Here is an 18198-nt window from a genome sequence, read left to right as displayed (position 1 = left end):
ATTTTTTTTATTATTAAAAAAATACTAGAAAGTTATGTTCAATACAAATAATAACTTTTAATAATAATTTATAACTTGACTATAATTTTGTTTGTTTGTTTGTTTAAAAAATATCAATTAATATTTGATAGATATACAATATAAAAAAATTATTATTATTATTATTATTATTAATAATAATACAATCAATTATAAAATCAAATATTATTATCAAAATAGTTAATGTTAATACAGCAGCTAAATATGATTACTATATAAATGTATTATTAATAATAATTTTTTAAACAAAAAATTATAATAAAATACAAATCTAACTGTCCTATCAAATATCAAATATAATATTTAGAGTATAAACAGTTTATATATCTTATATTATTTAATATACAGTATATATTAGTGATATATTTTTAAATATATATTTTTAAAAAATCAAAATGACCCCTCTCTTTGATATTTCCCAATCAGTTCATTGATCATTGTTTTATCATTATTTTTCTCGACAATTATTTCGACATTTGTCAGCTGACGGCCAAACAGTTGATCTTCGTATTGGATCAGTTGTCTCATAAAACCATTGTTAATACCGATGATCGGACGCTTAGACTTAACCAAATCGTAAGCAGCCATCAATGATATGGACTGGGATTTCATTAGATGTGCTATTGAATACATATATAAACATAAAAATATAATATTTATGTTTTGTTTAATTATATCAATCATAGTTTGTATTGTATTTGATTGTCTCAATAATAATAATAATAATAATAATAATAATACCGATGACAACAGTTGCCGATCGGCTTCGGCCAAACACACAGTGAATCAGTATTGTCTTTGTCGGGTATCGGCCACTGATAGCGCTTATCCTATTGCTTATAGCATCGAAATATTGGCCAATATTTTGTTGGTCACTGTCCTGTACCTATTAATTAACCAAAAAAAAATACAATACAATAAAATAGACAATTCAATCGGACGGTTAGTTTTTTTTTGCAATCAATATTATATATATATATATCAGTGTTGCTAAAGGGGGCAGGGTAAGAGCTCTTACCCACCTCCCCCTGAGATCAAAAATCTATAGTGAATTTAGTGGGAATTTAGTGGGAATTTAGTGGGAATTTAGTGGGAATTTAGTGGGAATTTAGTGGGAATTTAGTGGGAATTTAGTGGGAATTTAATGGGAATTTAGTGGGAATTTAGTGGGAATTTAGTGGGAATTTAATGGGAATTTAGTGGGAATTTAATGGGAATTTAGTGGGAATTAAGTGGGAATTTAGTGGGAATTTAGTGTGAATTTAGTGGGAATTTAGTGGGAATTTAGTGGGAATTTAGTAGGGAATTTAGTGGGAATTTAGTGGGAATTTAGTGGGAATTTACTCAATTTTGGAAAAAATAGTCTTTTAAAAAATGCAATAAAAAAATGATCACCTCACCCTATACCCCACCCCCAAACTTTTTGGAGTTTTTTTTGCCATTTTACCCTACCCTCCTATACACCCCCTGAAATCAAAAACCCTTAGCAACCCTGATATATATACTGTATATATAGTATATATACCGGAATCCTAATAAACTGAATGCCCTTTAACTTGAACACTGGTGTATCGTGACAGACACTGACAATACAATTGATACCATACCGCCTAACATTGTCCCTATTAATGGCACCGACACTCGACAACAATACCCGATCGGTAATCACTGATACCTCATTGAATGGTCGACTGTACGGCAATCGCCAATCACTGGGCCAGTCCAGTTTTTCCCGGTCCTGTTCCTCTATACTCAGTAAACTAGTTACCAGTTTATCGTTAACCGGTTGGCCCAGTTCTGTATGTGTCATACGGCCGGCCCTATCGAGTAATCCCTGTCCACCACCACCACCACCACTACTGACGTTGTTGTCGTAGTCGTCAGTATCCTTAACGCAACACCAAAAACATACATCAATTAGTATACACATTGTTTACCTGTCCTATGATTTTTAAATTGTATTTTTTAACTATATATATATATATATATATATATATATTATTAATTTCAATTATTTTTTTTAATAGTAGACTAAACCGTCAAAAATTATATCACTATATAATCAATGAAATTATTTTTAATGTAAAATAATTCAAAATTAATTTAAATAACTAAAAAAAAAAACACTCAAAAAAATTACATTCACGTGAAAGTTAGAGATTGATTAATAGATTAATAATTTATTTAATTTTAAAGATTATTCAGATATTGATTATAATATGATTTGTGTGTAACAGTCATATTATATATGAAATATAAATATATGATTTATATATTTAAAATGAAATATTCAATAAATAAGTTAATGTGTTTAAAAAACAGGTCCTAATATATAAAATTTATAAATTTTTTTTTATATAAATATTAGACCCAATATTGTATTGAATTGAATTTCTAATTGTATTTTTAATTTTTAATAGACTATTAGGAATGTTATGCATACCATCATCGATGGTAACAACTGTAGTGATGATAATGTCTGGAAATTGTTGGCAAACAAAACATACCAATAGTAATAACAGACAGCAAACCAATCAACCATTTAGTCAGCAATCAGTGTCTCAAATATCGACAACTAGTAGTAGAAGTAGTAGTTTAAGTAGATTTTCATCTAATAATCTGTGGCTAAGATCAGCGGCAGCGGCGGTGTTGACACCACTCATGAATGATGACAACGATGACGATGAAGACATAGACGATGATTATGTTGTAGACATTAGACGTATTATTATAGACAGTTACAAATGGGTTGTCGTCTGCCATCAAATTATATTAGAGGACAACCAGACGCAAGAAAATCGGGGAACAGGATTTCGTATTGACAGCCGCGACGGCGGCGACGGTAATGGTGTACTGATTGTGACCAACTATCATATAGCAGTCGGTTCGCGACTAGTGGCCACACAATTGATGTACGCAAACGCCTACTATGAACACTTAGGCACTGTTGTCTATGTTGAACCGCACCGGGATCTGGCATTGATTCAAGTATGGCCTGACAGCGGCAATGATGTTGATCAGTTCAAATCGAGACCAGTGGCCACTCGGTTGCCCCGATTAGGCGAACCAATTGCTACAATAGGTCACGGCCAAATTGACTATTCGGTACATACGGGTATTGTTTGCGGCATAGGTTGTCCAGCCTACGGTGTCAATCAAAGCTACTACGAAGTGGACACAATTCAAGTGGCCAATCGGCTGCTAATGGTCTATCATTCGGCTGTTACGGTTTCGGGTAATTCGGGCGGTCCGATGGTCAATACGGCTGTCCAACGACCAGCCGATGCCCACATATTTGCGGTCACCGATCTCGGTAACAGCGATTTTGGCCTAAATTATTGCGTAATGGCCAGTGATGTCAGCGGTAATAAATTGATGACATTTTTTTGTTGGTTGTAATAAATAATTATTATTTATTTATTTAATGTGTTTTTATTTTAATACATAGAGTTTCTGGAAAATAGCAAACACTATATGAAACATATATTTCCCGTTAACTATAGGTCAAGAGTGGACAGGTATGCTAGAAAACCGGGCCTAATATTAGGCATAATATTAGCTGGAAATATAGTAACCAATAATAGGTTTATCATTGAGGATCTACTTTTCCAATCCCAGTGCTCGTAATGATACTAATAATTATAATTTGCATTTTTTTTGTTATTAATATTGTGTTATTATATGATATATAAATGTAATAATTTTTTTATAAATAGTAAATACTATATTGACTGTGAAATTGTTGGCATTAATGGACAGCCGTTTACTAATGTGAGACAATTGACTGATTCATTGACTACTACTGGTATCAGTAGTAATGATAAAATTACATTAACTTTAAGGGATAGTATATTTGGTGTTGAAATGCAACCAAAAATATCGGTCCAAAATTATACAACAATTCCTATTGTATTTTAATATATTGAAAATTGTTTTATAAACTGTTGTTTTGTTATTAATAAATAAATAGTTGATATAAATTTGATTTTATTGTATGCCTAATAAAAATTTTTTTTTATAAATAATTTAACAAAAAAATATAATCAATATTTAGAAAAAAAATTATTTAATTTATTTATTTTCCTATTTTTAAAATTCAATCTAAATAAAATAAATATATAAAATATTTTAAAATAATTGCATAAATAAGTTAAAATTTACAAGTTAATTTTAATTAATTATTATTTTTGTTATAATATAATCTTATAATTAAATACAGGTTTTTGTAGGTTTTTGTTTTATATTAATATAATAAATAAGTTTATATTATTTTTATTAAATTTATTGTATAAGTTTTTATTCATTATACTACTACTACTTATAATTTTTAAAAAAAATTATTGTTAACAAACTTTGTTTATAATTAATAAAATAAACTAATAATGAAATAAAATATAATTAATTGTTTATAATTAATATAATATTAATATATAATTATATATTTATTTACTAATTATTAGTTATTATATTATATTAAGGTTTTTTTTAAAAAAATAAATCTATTTATTAATAATAAATATAAATTTATATAAAAATATATATTTAGTTTATTGTAAAAGTTTTAAAAATAATTACAATTATGTCAACAAAAATAAACATTTGGTATACATATTTAGTAGAGATATATATATAATACAGTTTTTTAATTAATAATAATATTAATAATTAAAAAAATAAAATAAAATAATATTATTTAATATTATATTCTATACACGAGATAATAAACACATGAAATTAATATATATATAATTTTTTTTAAAAATCAAATTAATTATACTATAAATTTATTTCAAACAAATTGCACATTACTGTTGAAATTATTAATATATATTTATATCGGAAATATTGTTTGAATTTTTTTTTCTGTATATATCACTACTACTACTGAGAGGTCAGTCATATATATATATATATACAGTATATATATAAATGAGATATTTATCATTTAATAGATTCATGTGTTATCCAAACAGGTATTATAATAAAAATAATAATTTAGATAATATCTAAACATTATTAAAATCTATTTTAAAAAAAAAAACATTTAAACATTGAATTTTTTTAAAAAAAATTTCAGACTATTAGGTGTATTATACAGTAGTAGTTGTTGTTGTATAGCATATGCAGGTATGACAATACTTGAGGCATACAATTGGCGTAATAATCGACACCAACTTCATCGACAACAACAACAATATCATCGGCAAAGACAACAGCCTATCAGACAATGGTTTCACAGATCAAGTATTAGTAGTGGTTTGCCATCCGATTCATGGCTAAGATATGCAACGGCCGCTGATGATGACGATACAGATGATGGTAGCTATGATGACGACGACGACGACAACGATATTGATATCGATTGGATTATCGATGTATGCAAAAAATCATTAGTTATTTGCAATCAAATTGAATTTGACGGCGACATCGACTCGTTTGGTAATCATGGATCTGGATTTCGTGTCCGACTGTTCGGCGATAATCTGCTGATTGTAACCAACGCTCATGTAGTCCAAGGATGTCATACAGTATTGTTGGTCGTCAACTATGCTAACCATATTGTCCAATTGTACGGTACAGTTGAATACGTTGAACAGCAACTAGATTTGGCGCTTATCCGACTTCGTATGGATGATACAGGTTTTAGTGATAATTTTCAACCGCGACCACTGGCCGACTACACTAGTAGTGGACCGCCGATACCATCACCGGGCGATCCGATTGTAGCGGTTGCCCATTCGCAAGTGCCAAACAACAAACATCCGGGTATTGTCCGGGCGTTGGGTTGTCCGCCGCTTACCGATATGGACGATTGGTATACAATTTCGGTAAATGTATACAACTGGACCGACCAACTGATGCTATCGCATACGGCCCGTATAGTATCGGGTTTTTCTGGCGGTCCACTAGTCGATGCCGCGGCCAATATTGTCGGTGTCAATGATCTTGGCTGTGAATTTGATTTGTTTTATAACATAACGTCTACCGATACCATTGGTAAGGCTGACAAACAAACAAACATAAAGTTTTTTTTTGGGGGGTGTCTATCTATTAATTAGTTTATTATATAATATATATATATATATATTCAATTGATAGATTTTATTAGGAGAGGCAAACAGTATATGACAAACGAGTTTCCCATAAAGTATGCCAAACGCGAGGACAGTTATACCACAAAATCGAGCCTAAAATTAGGTATTATAGTCGGATGTCGTCGTCTACTGAACAATAGGTTTATCATTGATGATATACTACCGGAAACTAATTGCTCGTATAATATTTTTTTGAATTTTATTTAAGTTTAATAATTATAACATTTGTTTTGTTGATTTTAGTTTAATTTTAATAATTTTAATTAATTAATTGTTTGTTTGTTATATATATATATATATATATATAAACATGTAGTAAATTATATATTGACTGTGAAATTGTTGATATCAATGGACAACAGTTAACAAATATCAGACAATTTACCGATACATTGATTGGTTTGAAAGATAATGAAAAAATCCAATTAAATTTAATTGAAAATATATTTGCCGTCAAAATGCAACCATTAATACAGGTTTGCAAATACAGTATCAATAGTCCGATAGGTTTACCCATTGTTTTCTAAATAAAAAAAAATAATAAATAAATTTTTGTATTTAAAAAAATCTAAATTTTAAAAATACTTTATATAATTATATAATTTTTTTTTAAGTTATGAAAGTATACTGAAAATTAAATATAACTATATTTACACGTGATAATAAACACATGAATTTAATATATATATATTTATTTAAAAAAAAAATCAAATTATATCATACTATTAATTAATTGCAAACAAATAGACAGTAATTATTGGTTATATACGGTATATACTGTATATATATTTATTTGATTTTATTGTTTTTGTGTTGTTGTGTATCACTACTACTGACTGGTCAGTCGTATATTATTTTAAAATGAGATATTTATTCAATAAAGTCATATCTTATCAAACCAGGTATCGTTAATAATTAATGACAAAAATAATAATAATAATAATAATAATTTAGATATCTATTAGATATTATCTAAACATTGTATTTTTAAAAATGTTTTCTCAAATTAATCATTGAATTTATTAATAAAACAAAAATTTTTTGATCAGACTATTAGGTATAGTATGCAGTAGTAGTAGTAGTTGTATAGCATTTGCAGGGATGACAATACATGAGGCATACAATTGGCGTAATAATCGACAACAACAACAGCCTTTAAGACAATGGTTTAACAGATCAAGTATTAGTTGTAGTCATAGTAGTAGTGGTTTGCCATCCGATTCATGGCTAAGATATGCAACAGCAGCTGATGATGACGATACAGATGATGGTAGCTATGATGACGACGACGGCGACGATATTGATATCGATTGGATTATCGATGTATGCAAAAGATCTTTAGTTATCTGTACGCAACCTGTATTTGATGCGGACATCGACTCAGTTGGCGAACATGGATCTGGATTTCGTGTCCGACTGTTCGGCGATAATCTGATGATTGTAACCAATGCTCATGTAGTCAACGGATGTCATACAATACTATTGACGGTCTACTATGACAACCGTATCTGCGAAATGTACGGTACAGTTGTCTACGTTGAACGTCAACTGGATTTGGCACTTATCCGGCTTCGGGTCGACGACGGTGATTATGGCGATAATTTTCAACCGCGACCACTGGCCGACTACACTAGTAGTGGGCCGACGCCGATACCATCACCGGGCGATCCAATTGTATCGGTTGCCCATTCGCAAGTGGCCAACAACAAACATCCGGGTATTATCAGAGCGTACGGTTGTCCGGCAGTTGCCGATATGGACGACTGGTATATAGTATCCGACGGTATCGATGTCTGGGATGGCCTATTGATGTTATGTCATACGGCCCGCATAGTACCCGGTTTTTCTGGCGGTCCACTAGTGGACGGCGGGGCAAATATTATCGGTGTCAATGATCTTGGCTGTGAATTTGATTTGTTTTATAACATAACCTCCACCGATACCATTGGTAAGGCTGATAAAAAAACATAAAGTTTTTTTTGGGGGGGGGGAGGGAGGTGTATATCTAGTAAATTAGTTTATTTTATATTTATTGTATATTTTATTTTTGTTCAATCGATAGATTTTATTAGGAGAGGCCAACAGTATATGACAAACGAGTTTCGACTAAAGTATGCCAAACGCGAGGACAGTTATGCCACAAAATCGGGCCTAAAATTAGGTATTATAGTCGGATGTCGTCGTCTACTGAACAATAGGTTTATTATTGATGATATACTACCGGAAACTAATTGCTCGTATAATAATTTTTTTGTTTGTTTTGTTGATTTTAATTTAATTTTAATAATTTTAATTAATTAATTGTTTGTTTGTTATATATATATAAACATGTAGTAAATTATATATTGACTGTGAAATTGTTGATATCAATGGACACAAGTTAACAAATATCAGACAATTTACCGATACATTGACTGGTCTGAGAGATAGTGGAAAAATCCAATTAAATTTAATTGAAAATATATTTGCCGTCAAAATGCAACCAATAATACAGGTTTGCAAATACCGTACAAATAGTCCGACAGGTTTACCCTTTGTTTTCTAAAAAAAAAATTAAATTAAATAAATTAACAATTTTTTAATTAAAAAATATGTTTTCCTAATTTATAAATACTTATTTATTTATTTATGTTTTTTAAGTTATGAAATTTATTAACATTGTATTTATACCGTAATTTTTATATTTGCTAAATATATATACTATATATATATATATATATATATATATAAATATATATATATATATATATATATATAAATACTGTATGAATTAAAAGTTAACTCAAAAAAATTATGACAATTTTAAATAACAAACTAACAAAATACTATTAAATTGTATAAATTTATTGTTTATATCAATTAAACTATTATTTTTGTTTTTATTTAAAAAAAATTATGAATAATGTATTTATTAATAATTATTTTAATCAAAAATTTTTTTTAAATCAAATTAATTAAATCAAATTATTATCAAATAGTTGCTATAATATAAATATAAATAAAATCGAAACATTAATTATGAATAATTTTATTTAAAAAAAATTTATTTTTAAATACTTTAATACAGTATATGAGTTATACAATATTTTAATTAATTAATTTTAATAATTTATAACTATCATCATGTTTACATTATTTAAGCAATATATAAATTTATAAGTAAATAAATTTTGCTTATATCATAATTAAAAATTATTAAACTACTATTTTAATATATAAATATTTATGTATATAAAAAAACTTAAATAAACATAATGATATAAAATAAACTTAATTATTGTAATATAATAAAATATTTTAAAGGAAAATAATATATATATAATAATAATATAATATATATATATAAACTTATTATTTGAAAAAAAACATTTTCCTAAAAAAAACAATACATTAAAAATAATAATAATTATTATTAGTAAAGAAAAACTATTGGGAAAAAATGTTATTATATTTATTAGCATTTATTATAATTATAATTATAGTATTTTGTTTATTAATAATATCTCAATATTATAGAAGATTGCAATGGATGTCACAATTGAAACGAAACGGTATTTGCGGTCCAAAACCGCATCTAATTTATGGAAATTTATTTGATTTTAAATTTAGAAAATTATTTGAAACACAAAAATATTTGATCGCAAAATACGGCAAAATTGTCGGTTTCTATTACGGCGTCCAACCGATGGTATTGATTGCCGATCCGGACGTCGCAAAACAAATTTTGGTCAAAGATTTCCAGTATTTTAGCGAAAGACCCGACTTTTTCTTCAGTTTCAACCGACCCGTAATGAACGGATCGCTAACTAAAAGTCGTGGTCAGCGCTGGAAACAGATCCGATCGGTAGTGACGCCGACATTCAGTTCAGCCAAACTGCGGACAATGACACCATTGATTGACGACTCGGTTAATACGTTTTTAAAACTGGTTGACAAACAACAGTCGACGACTAATGACGGAAACGATTTCAATATTTACAATCTGTTTCAGGGATTGACCGCCGATGTTATCGGCCGGACAGCGTTCGGCATACAAACAGACATCCAATTGGATTCGGACAACAAATTTATAAAAGCGGTTAAAAATAAGTTTAAATCATTGAGTATTTTTGCCAAATGGTATACTTTGATTAGATATTGTTTTCCACAATTATATCGACTATTATATCCGTATCGACGTCTAGAAGAGCTAATCAATCATCGATTGTTGGGTCGATCGCCAACCGGTATACTCTTGGATATGTGTCAACTGGTTATCGATTTAAGAAAGTCTAACAAAAAACAAAACCGAAAAGATTTGTTACAATTGATGTTAGAGACGAAAATATCTGACCAACAGTTTGCTGGTTTGAATGTCCAACTGTTGACTGCCGGCGGCGGCGGCGGCGGCGGTACCGGCACTGACCTACAAATAAATTGTGAAGATATAGTAGAATTGAAAACTAACTGTCAATCAAAAGAAGCCAAACATAATGACATTCAATTGACTGATGACGAAATCAAAGCTAATTGTGTTGTATTTTATGAGGCCGGGTATGAAACTACAAGTACTGCACTGGGATTTGTTGCACACATACTGGTCAACAATCAAGATATTCAGGATAGGATCCGACAGGAAGTCCGGGAATTGTATGAAACTGATGGTCGACTCGATTACAATACGGTTACTAAACTCGAGTACATGGAGTGTGTAATCAATGAGACGATGCGTTTGTATCCACCGATCATATCGTTTGTGGCGCGAGAGGCCAACACTGACTACACGATCGATACAAACATAACGATACCGAAAGGTACGGCCGTACAGTTTGCCACCTATTATATGCATCACGACCCGGACTATTGGCCCGAACCGGAAAAGTTTGATCCCGAAAGGTTCAGTTCGGATGGTAGTCGTCGGCATGAATGGCATCCGTACTCTTGGCAACCGTTCGGCAGTGGACCGCGTAATTGTGTTGGCATACGGTTGGCCTACTTTGAGATCAAACTATGTTTGGCTAAACTGTTGCTTAACTATCGACTGGAACCGGGACAGCGAACCGAAATCGGTAACATAACAGTTAATACTACTTTACTATCTATGAATCCTAAATACGGAGTTTTTGTTAAAGTTATCAAATTATTTTAGTATTTATTATTTAATTTTTCAATATTGATGTTTTTTAATGTATTTATTTAATTTGATTTATTTAATTGTTTTGTTTTTTTAAAATTAACTCTATTTAAAACTTGATTTTAGTATAACTGTATTTTTATAGATACTTTTAAGTAAAAATTTGTTTACAAGTAGTAGCTATTAGCTATAATTAATAGTATAACTAATATATATATTTAATAAATTTGATAAAAATAAAATGTTAAATAAAACCATAATTTATATATAATTTTTATTTTATTTATAATAAAACGATGTTTAATTTATTTAAATCATTACGTTTAAATATTTATTAATTATTTATTATTTACTAATATTATTCGTATTTTTTTACTGTAGTATTTCAATATATAATTAAAAACAATATTTTAAATTCATTTTTTATATTTGATTATTTCTTTAATTATTATTACTCTATAATAAAAAAATATCTTTAAAAAAATTCTATACACTTTGACTGCTTTTATTTTGATTTAAAAATAATTCAATTACTTACTATATATCAATTAAAATAACAATAAGTATTATAATTAATATTAATATTTTTCTTAAACATATTATTAGTAGTTAATTGTATATATACTGTATATGAAACACATACACATACACATACACATACACATACACATACACATACACATACACATACACATACACATACACATACACATACACATACACATACACATACACATACACATACACATACACATACACATACACATACACATACACACATACACATACACATACACATACACATACACATACACATACACATACACATACACATACACATACACATACACATACACATACACATACACATACACATACACATACACATACACATACACATACACATACACATACACATACACATACACATACACATACACATACACATACACATACACATACACATACACATACACATACACATACACATACACATACACATACACATACACATACACATACACATACACATACACATACACATACACATACACATACACATACACATACACATGCATATACACAGTAATGCATGAATTATACATAATTTAAATTAATTTTTAATATATAATAATTGATTTAATCAAATTACAATATTTTAATAATTTACTACTATTATTTTTTTTAGTTTTAAATATTTATTTTTAAACCTTAATTCTTAATGATTAAACAACAACAACAACAAAAAATACATTTTTTTTAATTAAAGCAAAAATTTGATAACAATTTCCCGAAATTCGTCATTAAATTCTTTATGAATATTATGACTTCCATTGGAAAACCGGTAGAGTTTTGAATCGATAATATTGTTTATCAAATAAAATGGATGTTCAATACCCATCACTGGATCTCTATCGCCATGAAGTATAAGTGTCGGCTGACGTATCTGTTTGATATCATTAGTACAAAAATCACTATAACTTACTATCGATTTATTATATAATGTAACATAATTTAGGAATAATTTTTCCGTATAATAATCGCTAAACGTTTTTCTGATTTTCGGATTCCAATTGTCCGCATCTTTTAGCTTATCATACATTTGTCTGTCTTTATCGTTAACGTATGCTTTTGAGCCCCAGATTACTAGTTTTTGGACACTTAATGGTTGATTGGCGGCCAAAATCATTGCTGTTGTGCCACCGTCACTCCAGCCTAACAATGAATATTTATCGATAGCTAATGTCTATAAAAAAAAAATAATTTTAATTAACATTTTTAAGATAAAACTTTTTAGTCTAAGTTTTATTTTAAAAAAATATATACAAAATAGACAATAATTACTACTACTACTACTACTACTACTACTACTACTACTACTACTACTACTACTACTACTACTACTACTACTACTACTACTACTACTACTACTACTACTACTACTACTACTACTACTACTACTACTACTACTACTACTACTACTACTACTACTACTACTACTACTACTACTACTACTACTACTACTACTACTACTACTACTACTACTACTACTACTACTACTACTACTACTACTACTACTACTACTACTACTACTACTACTACTACTACTACTACTACTACTACTACTACTACTACTACTACTACTACTACTACTACTACTACTACTACTACTACTACTACTACTACTACTACTACTACTACTACTACTACTACTACTTTTATTATTATTATTTAATACCTGCATTAATTGTGCGGCAATTTTGGCGTCAGTTCGGAAAAAATCGTTAAAATTTTTTTCCGGCGGACGACTGTATCCATAGCCGGGCGGATCCCATGCAATCAGTGTAAACTTGTCCAACCATTTTGTATCAGTTAATTGTTTTGTAAAATCCAAACGTGTAGAGCCTATTAAAAAAAATAATAATAATTAAGTTAAATTAAATTTATTTATAATTTAATTATTATTATTATTACCAAAAGCTCCGGGAAGTAATAGGACGGTATGATTGCCGTTACCGATGCGTTCATAATGTATTTGTAAGCCATTGACTGCTATTTTTTGTCCGGGCATTGAACTACTATTAAAACGTTTAAAGCTATATATAAAAAATAATGTTAAAAAAAATAAATTTTATTAATTAATGTATTTTAATCAATATTTTTTTAATTAAAAAAATTAGAAAATTCTTAATAAATTTTTTAAAAACATATTTATTTTAATATACTTTAAAGATATTGCAATTTGTTTTGTTAATATAGTCGACGGCAATGATGATAACAATCTGTTAAATATCATGTTTATTGACTATTAAAATAATTAATTAATCAAAAAAAACAATATAATAATAAATATAAAATAATATAATGCAAAACTGTATTATTTTGATAATAATTTCGATTAAATCTTAAAAATATTTTTTAAAAAAAATATCTAAACTACTACTACTACTAGTCTTTATAATAATAATAAATATTAATTAAATTTTTATTATTAAAAAGCTATAATTTATTAGAAATAATTTTCATTTAGTTTGTATATATAAATTGCATTATCACTATATATAAAAAATAAAATTACGGTACGTATAACTATGATTATACATTTATTTGAACTAAATCTAAAAAAATCATATCACGAATTCCTGAAAGGAATACGTATATGAATTCTATAAGTCGGTCTGTCGGTCTGTCGGTCTGTCGGTCTGTCTGTCCCAATAGGACATAGGTTCGAATCCACTATCCGCTACAAATTTTTTTTTGATTTTTTTTTTGTTTTTTTTCTTATTTAAGTTTATTTTTTAGGAAATTGAAGAAAATGGTGTCCAAAAATTAATTGAAAAAATTTTGAATTTTTTTTATTTTTTTCGTTTTAAAGTTTATTTTTTAGGAAATAGTAGTTTATTTTGTAATACTGAATCATTTGATACCCCACATGACTATAGTTGTTTATTTTGTCATACTAAATCGTTTGATACCCTACATAACTATAGTTGATTTTATTTTATCATACTGAATTTAATTTTTAATTATGATTAGGAATTCGTGTGGAAATGCTTTCTAGCAATCTCAACTGGTTTTTTATTGTAACCCTATTTAATAAAATTTAAAAAATTAAATCTAATTTATTCTAATTTAAGTCAAATTTAAATTTTATTAAATTATTATTAATGCCAAAACATTATGATTATTACTTAAATAAAAAAAATCATTTAGATTTAGATAAATTATAGTGCAATTAATTTTCATTTTAATTTTCTAATTTAGTTATATAAAATAACTTTAATAAACATTAGTACATTAAAATTATAATTCAATATAAAAATTATAAAACAAATTTTTTTTAAAAAATTATATGTTAGACTGACTTTCATTTTTGTTAACCAAAAAAATACTAATATTCAATTATTTTTATTTTACGCAAATAAATCTATTTCTCAATAAAAAAAATAACAATTAATTTTTTACTAACAAAACATTAAATAAGTTCAATATTATTGGCTATAAAAAAAACATCAATTACTAAACCACTACATTGTAAAACACAATCACATAATATTTGTTAAGTAAACACCTTTGTTTTTTGTACTAAAACTTTTAAAATTAAATTATATTAAAAACTTAACCTATAATTGCAATAGATTTTTTAAACATTACATTACTTTAAAACTAATATATATTGTAAATAACATTCAGTTGTTTATGTGATAATAATAAAATAATATAAAAAACATATAAAACATATAAACAACTATAAAATCTCTTACAGTTTTTTTTTAAAAAAAATATTAAAATCTAAACAAAATATACAATAATTATAAATTTCTATAAAGTGATAGATATGTGATATTATGATAAATTATGTTTTTTTTTAAAAAAAAACAAATTATTAGTATTTTATGTAAAATCATATTAACTGTTAAAGCTATCAAATTATTTTAGTATTTATTATTTAATTTTTTTCATTAAAGATTTTTTTTAATGATGTTTTTAATGTATTATTTCCCTCCACCAACCCACCCACCCCCTCAAAAAAAATATAAACAAATTTATTTATTTAAATAACTTTTATTATCTAATAATTAAAAATAATTTATATATATATATATATATATTATATAAATAGAGTATAACAATAAATTGTTAAACAAAAAAATTGTTTTTTTTATTCAATAGCTTAGTTCATATAATTTTTAGCCCAAAAAAAATATTAATGTAATCAATAGTACACCTGAAACACACAAAACTACCGACTAATTCAAATTATTATTATTATTTTGTTTTAATTCGGCCCAAAATAACGTATAAGCGATAGTATAGTTGAAACCTGAAGTTACCGATAGGTTCGTAATCATTGCGGGGAACGGTATTCATGATGGCATCGATCATATCGTTGATCACTATATAGGGATCGGTTGACACCAGTGAATCGGATTCAAATGTCTTAACGGTTTTACGTTTCAATTGTTCATACGATTGCTGTCCGTACGCCGATTTGACCGATTCGGCAGTGGTCAGCCAAACGGTGTCTATCGATTCAATTGTTTTGGACAATAGTCCAGTATTTTTGAAACCGCCCGGCATTATAGTGGCCACCCGTACGCCAAACGTTTGCATTTCTTTTCTCAACGAATCGGAAAACCTGATTACCGATGCTTTAGACATACAATAGGCACTGTAGTTGTTGAACGTTAGTCTACCCATTTGTGACGACATGTTTACCACCCGACCTAACAAAAAAAATTTTTTTTTAATTAGATTTTAATTAAAACTTTTTTTTTTTTTGGTTAACCTTTTGCTGACCGTAGTAACGGTAAGAATATACGTGTGACCCGAACCAGACCAAACACGTTGACCGCAAACAGCGGTTCGTAGTCGTCAAGTGTTCCCCATTCGACGGGACTGGTAATCATATAGCCGGCATTGTTGACCACTGACCACAATTGACAATTGTTGGCCACCAGATCCTCAGTAATCTGATTGAACGCTTCGTGTACTTCTCGATCGTCGGTAACATTCATTTTCAGGACAACCATTTGATCAGTAAATCTACACATTTTGGCCAATCTTTGTCCGCCGCAATCCATGCCGCCGTTCGGGTCAAGACATGCGGCGTAAACACGAAATCCTCGTTCATTCAGACTATAGGCCAATAGATTACCGAAACCTGAATCGCAACCTATATTTACAATTGAATTAATTCACATAAGAAATAGTTAACTAAATAATTATAGAAATTTTTAGTAAATTTTTTAAAAAAAACATTGAAAATATTTTTTTTATAAAATATGATTAATTAATTAAATACCTGTAATAAGTACTGCTTTTCCATTTGAACTAATTAATTGTTTTGGTTTAAAATGATAAAATAATTTTACTAATATATAGATGAAAATAATTATCAACAAACAATTAACAGCATTTAATTGATTATTAATTATTTCTAAAATCATATTTAATGTTTTTTCAATATTATAATTCAAGTATAATTCAAAAATTATTAGAGAAACTAAATAAATATTAAGTTTTTTTTTCAAACAATAATTTGAAAATAAGTTAATAGTCATAATAAAAATTATTACAAAAAATAATCAATAAAATGATTTCATTGTATTTGTCTATTACAATGACTCTAATGATTTTATTTTAATTGCTAACTAATTTTTTTAAGTGGATTTTAAAAAATAATAATTTTGTTTGCAATTAAAATATGTTTTATAGTTATAAACTATAACAACTAATTATGAAAATTAATTTTTTAATAAAAAAAATCATGTAAACATATATTAACAAACATTTTAGCATTAAATTGATTATTAAATATTTCTAGAATTATAATAGTGAAACAGTTTATAATAATAATAATAAATATATTATTATGTTTTTAATAATAAATTGAATTATTATTTTAGATATTATATATAATAGTTTTTTTTGAACACAAATAAGTTAATAGTCATTAAAATAATATTTGCAATTTAGTAATTGTATTTTTTATAAAATAAAAACTAAAACTACTGTAAAATTTTTGTTTTCAATTAATAATTGTATTTAAAAAAAACATTTTTATTCAAATAACTTATTTTAATTCATAAATTATTTTACATTTTTAAAAAAAATTATTATAAATAAGCATAATTAATTTCTAATTTATATATATATATATATTTCAATACCAATATTAGTAATTTTATGTTAGTTTTATAATTATATTAAGTTTTTATTATTAATATATGATTTGTAATAATACAAACTAAAAAATATTGTATGTTTGCAATAGTTGTATTATTTTGATTATAATATAATTTTTAAAGTTTATCATTATCATTATGTTTATCAAAACAACTATATCTTTAAAAAATAAATCTTATATCATTATAAAATATTTTTTTTGTGATAATCATCATTAGTTACTAAAAGCATAAATACTAAAGTAAATTATAAAAACAAATT

At 27.1% G+C, this 18198-nt stretch overlaps 6 protein-coding genes across 6 annotated transcripts; 3 read left to right on the top strand and 3 right to left on the bottom strand.

The window, feature by feature from the left end:
• The first annotated feature begins 516 nt into the window (after nucleotides 1-516).
• On the top strand, nucleotides 517-3666 carry LOC128955171 (uncharacterized). Its single transcript, XM_054300814.1, has 3 exons — nucleotides 517-615; nucleotides 2460-3403; nucleotides 3488-3666. Exons 1-3 carry the CDS (start codon nucleotides 587-589, stop codon nucleotides 3664-3666), a joined length of 1152 nt encoding a protein of 383 aa, XP_054156789.1. The 5' UTR covers nucleotides 517-586.
• LOC128956402 (uncharacterized) lies at nucleotides 828-1986 on the bottom strand. The gene is made up of 2 exons (XM_054302139.1): nucleotides 1647-1986; nucleotides 828-925 (listed from the first exon to the last, which is right to left on the bottom strand). Exons 1-2 carry the CDS (start codon nucleotides 1967-1969, stop codon nucleotides 877-879), a joined length of 372 nt encoding a protein of 123 aa, XP_054158114.1. The 5' UTR covers nucleotides 1970-1986; the 3' UTR covers nucleotides 828-876.
• A 1305-nt stretch (nucleotides 3667-4971) lies between the features above and the next one.
• Nucleotides 4972-6661, top strand: LOC128955169 (uncharacterized). The gene is made up of 4 exons (XM_054300813.1): nucleotides 4972-5012; nucleotides 5117-6036; nucleotides 6139-6313; nucleotides 6451-6661. The coding sequence occupies exons 1-4, from the start codon at nucleotides 4996-4998 to the stop codon at nucleotides 6659-6661; spliced, it is 1323 nt and encodes a 440-aa protein (XP_054156788.1). The 5' UTR covers nucleotides 4972-4995.
• Nucleotides 6662-6941: 280 nt separating this feature from the next.
• On the top strand, nucleotides 6942-11262 carry LOC128955168 (uncharacterized). The gene is made up of 5 exons (XM_054300812.1): nucleotides 6942-7036; nucleotides 7184-8082; nucleotides 8197-8371; nucleotides 8469-8659; nucleotides 9767-11262. Exons 1-5 carry the CDS (start codon nucleotides 6996-6998, stop codon nucleotides 11260-11262), a joined length of 2802 nt encoding a protein of 933 aa, XP_054156787.1. The 5' UTR covers nucleotides 6942-6995.
• Nucleotides 11263-12511: 1249 nt separating this feature from the next.
• On the bottom strand, nucleotides 12512-14048 carry LOC128955167 (valacyclovir hydrolase-like). The gene is made up of 4 exons (XM_054300811.1): nucleotides 13974-14048; nucleotides 13723-13844; nucleotides 13487-13653; nucleotides 12512-12994 (listed from the first exon to the last, which is right to left on the bottom strand). The coding sequence occupies exons 1-4, from the start codon at nucleotides 14042-14044 to the stop codon at nucleotides 12512-12514; spliced, it is 843 nt and encodes a 280-aa protein (XP_054156786.1). The 5' UTR covers nucleotides 14045-14048.
• A 1898-nt stretch (nucleotides 14049-15946) lies between these two features.
• LOC128955166 (retinol dehydrogenase 7-like) lies at nucleotides 15947-18168 on the bottom strand. The gene is made up of 5 exons (XM_054300810.1): nucleotides 18160-18168; nucleotides 17371-17377; nucleotides 17054-17185; nucleotides 16538-16924; nucleotides 15947-16475 (listed from the first exon to the last, which is right to left on the bottom strand). The coding sequence occupies exons 1-5, from the start codon at nucleotides 18166-18168 to the stop codon at nucleotides 16018-16020; spliced, it is 993 nt and encodes a 330-aa protein (XP_054156785.1). The 3' UTR covers nucleotides 15947-16017.
• Nucleotides 18169-18198: the final 30 nt, after the last annotated feature.

This window comes from Oppia nitens, unplaced genomic scaffold, assembly GCF_028296485.1.
Source record: "Oppia nitens isolate AA-2021 unplaced genomic scaffold, nextdenovo-longstitch-racon4-pilon3 scaffold2_pilon_pilon_pilon, whole genome shotgun sequence".
Lineage (NCBI taxonomy): Eukaryota > Metazoa > Arthropoda > Arachnida > Sarcoptiformes > Oppiidae > Oppia > Oppia nitens.
This window is presented reverse-complemented; position numbering and strand designations above follow the sequence as displayed.

What these genes read in the sequence shown, in the direction of transcription:
- LOC128955171 (XM_054300814.1), top strand. Translation starts at nt 587, where the DNA reads ATGATCGGACGCTTAGACTTAACCAAATC. An exon ending in CGCTTAGACTTAACCAAATC is followed by an intron (nt 616 to 2,459) that starts GTAAGCAGCCAT and finishes AATTTTTAATAG; the next exon opens with ACTATTAGGAATGTTATGCA. An exon ending in AATGGCCAGTGATGTCAGCG is followed by an intron (nt 3,404 to 3,487) that starts GTAATAAATTGA and finishes TTTAATACATAG; the next exon opens with AGTTTCTGGAAAATAGCAAA.
- LOC128956402 (XM_054302139.1), bottom strand. Translation starts at nt 1,969, where the DNA reads ATGTGTATACTAATTGATGTATGTTTTTGGTGTTGCGTTAAGGATACT. An exon ending in AATAGGGACAATGTTAGGCG is followed by an intron (nt 926 to 1,646) that starts GTATGGTATCAA and finishes GTTAATTAATAG; the next exon opens with GTACAGGACAGTGACCAACA.
- LOC128955169 (XM_054300813.1), top strand. An exon ending in AACGTCTACCGATACCATTG is followed by an intron (nt 6,037 to 6,138) that starts GTAAGGCTGACA and finishes TTCAATTGATAG; the next exon opens with ATTTTATTAGGAGAGGCAAA. An exon ending in CTACCGGAAACTAATTGCTC is followed by an intron (nt 6,314 to 6,450) that starts GTATAATATTTT and finishes ATAAACATGTAG; the next exon opens with TAAATTATATATTGACTGTG.
- LOC128955168 (XM_054300812.1), top strand. Translation starts at nt 6,996, where the DNA reads ATGAGATATTTATTCAATAAAGTCATATCTTATCAAACCAG. An exon ending in AACCTCCACCGATACCATTG is followed by an intron (nt 8,083 to 8,196) that starts GTAAGGCTGATA and finishes TTCAATCGATAG; the next exon opens with ATTTTATTAGGAGAGGCCAA. An exon ending in CTACCGGAAACTAATTGCTC is followed by an intron (nt 8,372 to 8,468) that starts GTATAATAATTT and finishes ATAAACATGTAG; the next exon opens with TAAATTATATATTGACTGTG.
- LOC128955167 (XM_054300811.1), bottom strand. Translation starts at nt 14,044, where the DNA reads ATGATATTTAACAGATTGTTATCATCATTGCCGTCGACTATATTAACA. An exon ending in CAAATTGCAATATCTTTAAA is followed by an intron (nt 13,845 to 13,973) that starts GTATATTAAAAT and finishes TTTTATATATAG; the next exon opens with CTTTAAACGTTTTAATAGTA. An exon ending in ATTACTTCCCGGAGCTTTTG is followed by an intron (nt 13,654 to 13,722) that starts GTAATAATAATA and finishes TTTTTTTAATAG; the next exon opens with GCTCTACACGTTTGGATTTT.
- LOC128955166 (XM_054300810.1), bottom strand. An exon ending in AAAAGCAGTACTTATTACAG is followed by an intron (nt 16,925 to 17,053) that starts GTATTTAATTAA and finishes TTGTAAATATAG; the next exon opens with GTTGCGATTCAGGTTTCGGT. An exon ending in GTTACTACGGTCAGCAAAAG is followed by an intron (nt 16,476 to 16,537) that starts GTTAACCAAAAA and finishes TTTTTTTGTTAG; the next exon opens with GTCGGGTGGTAAACATGTCG.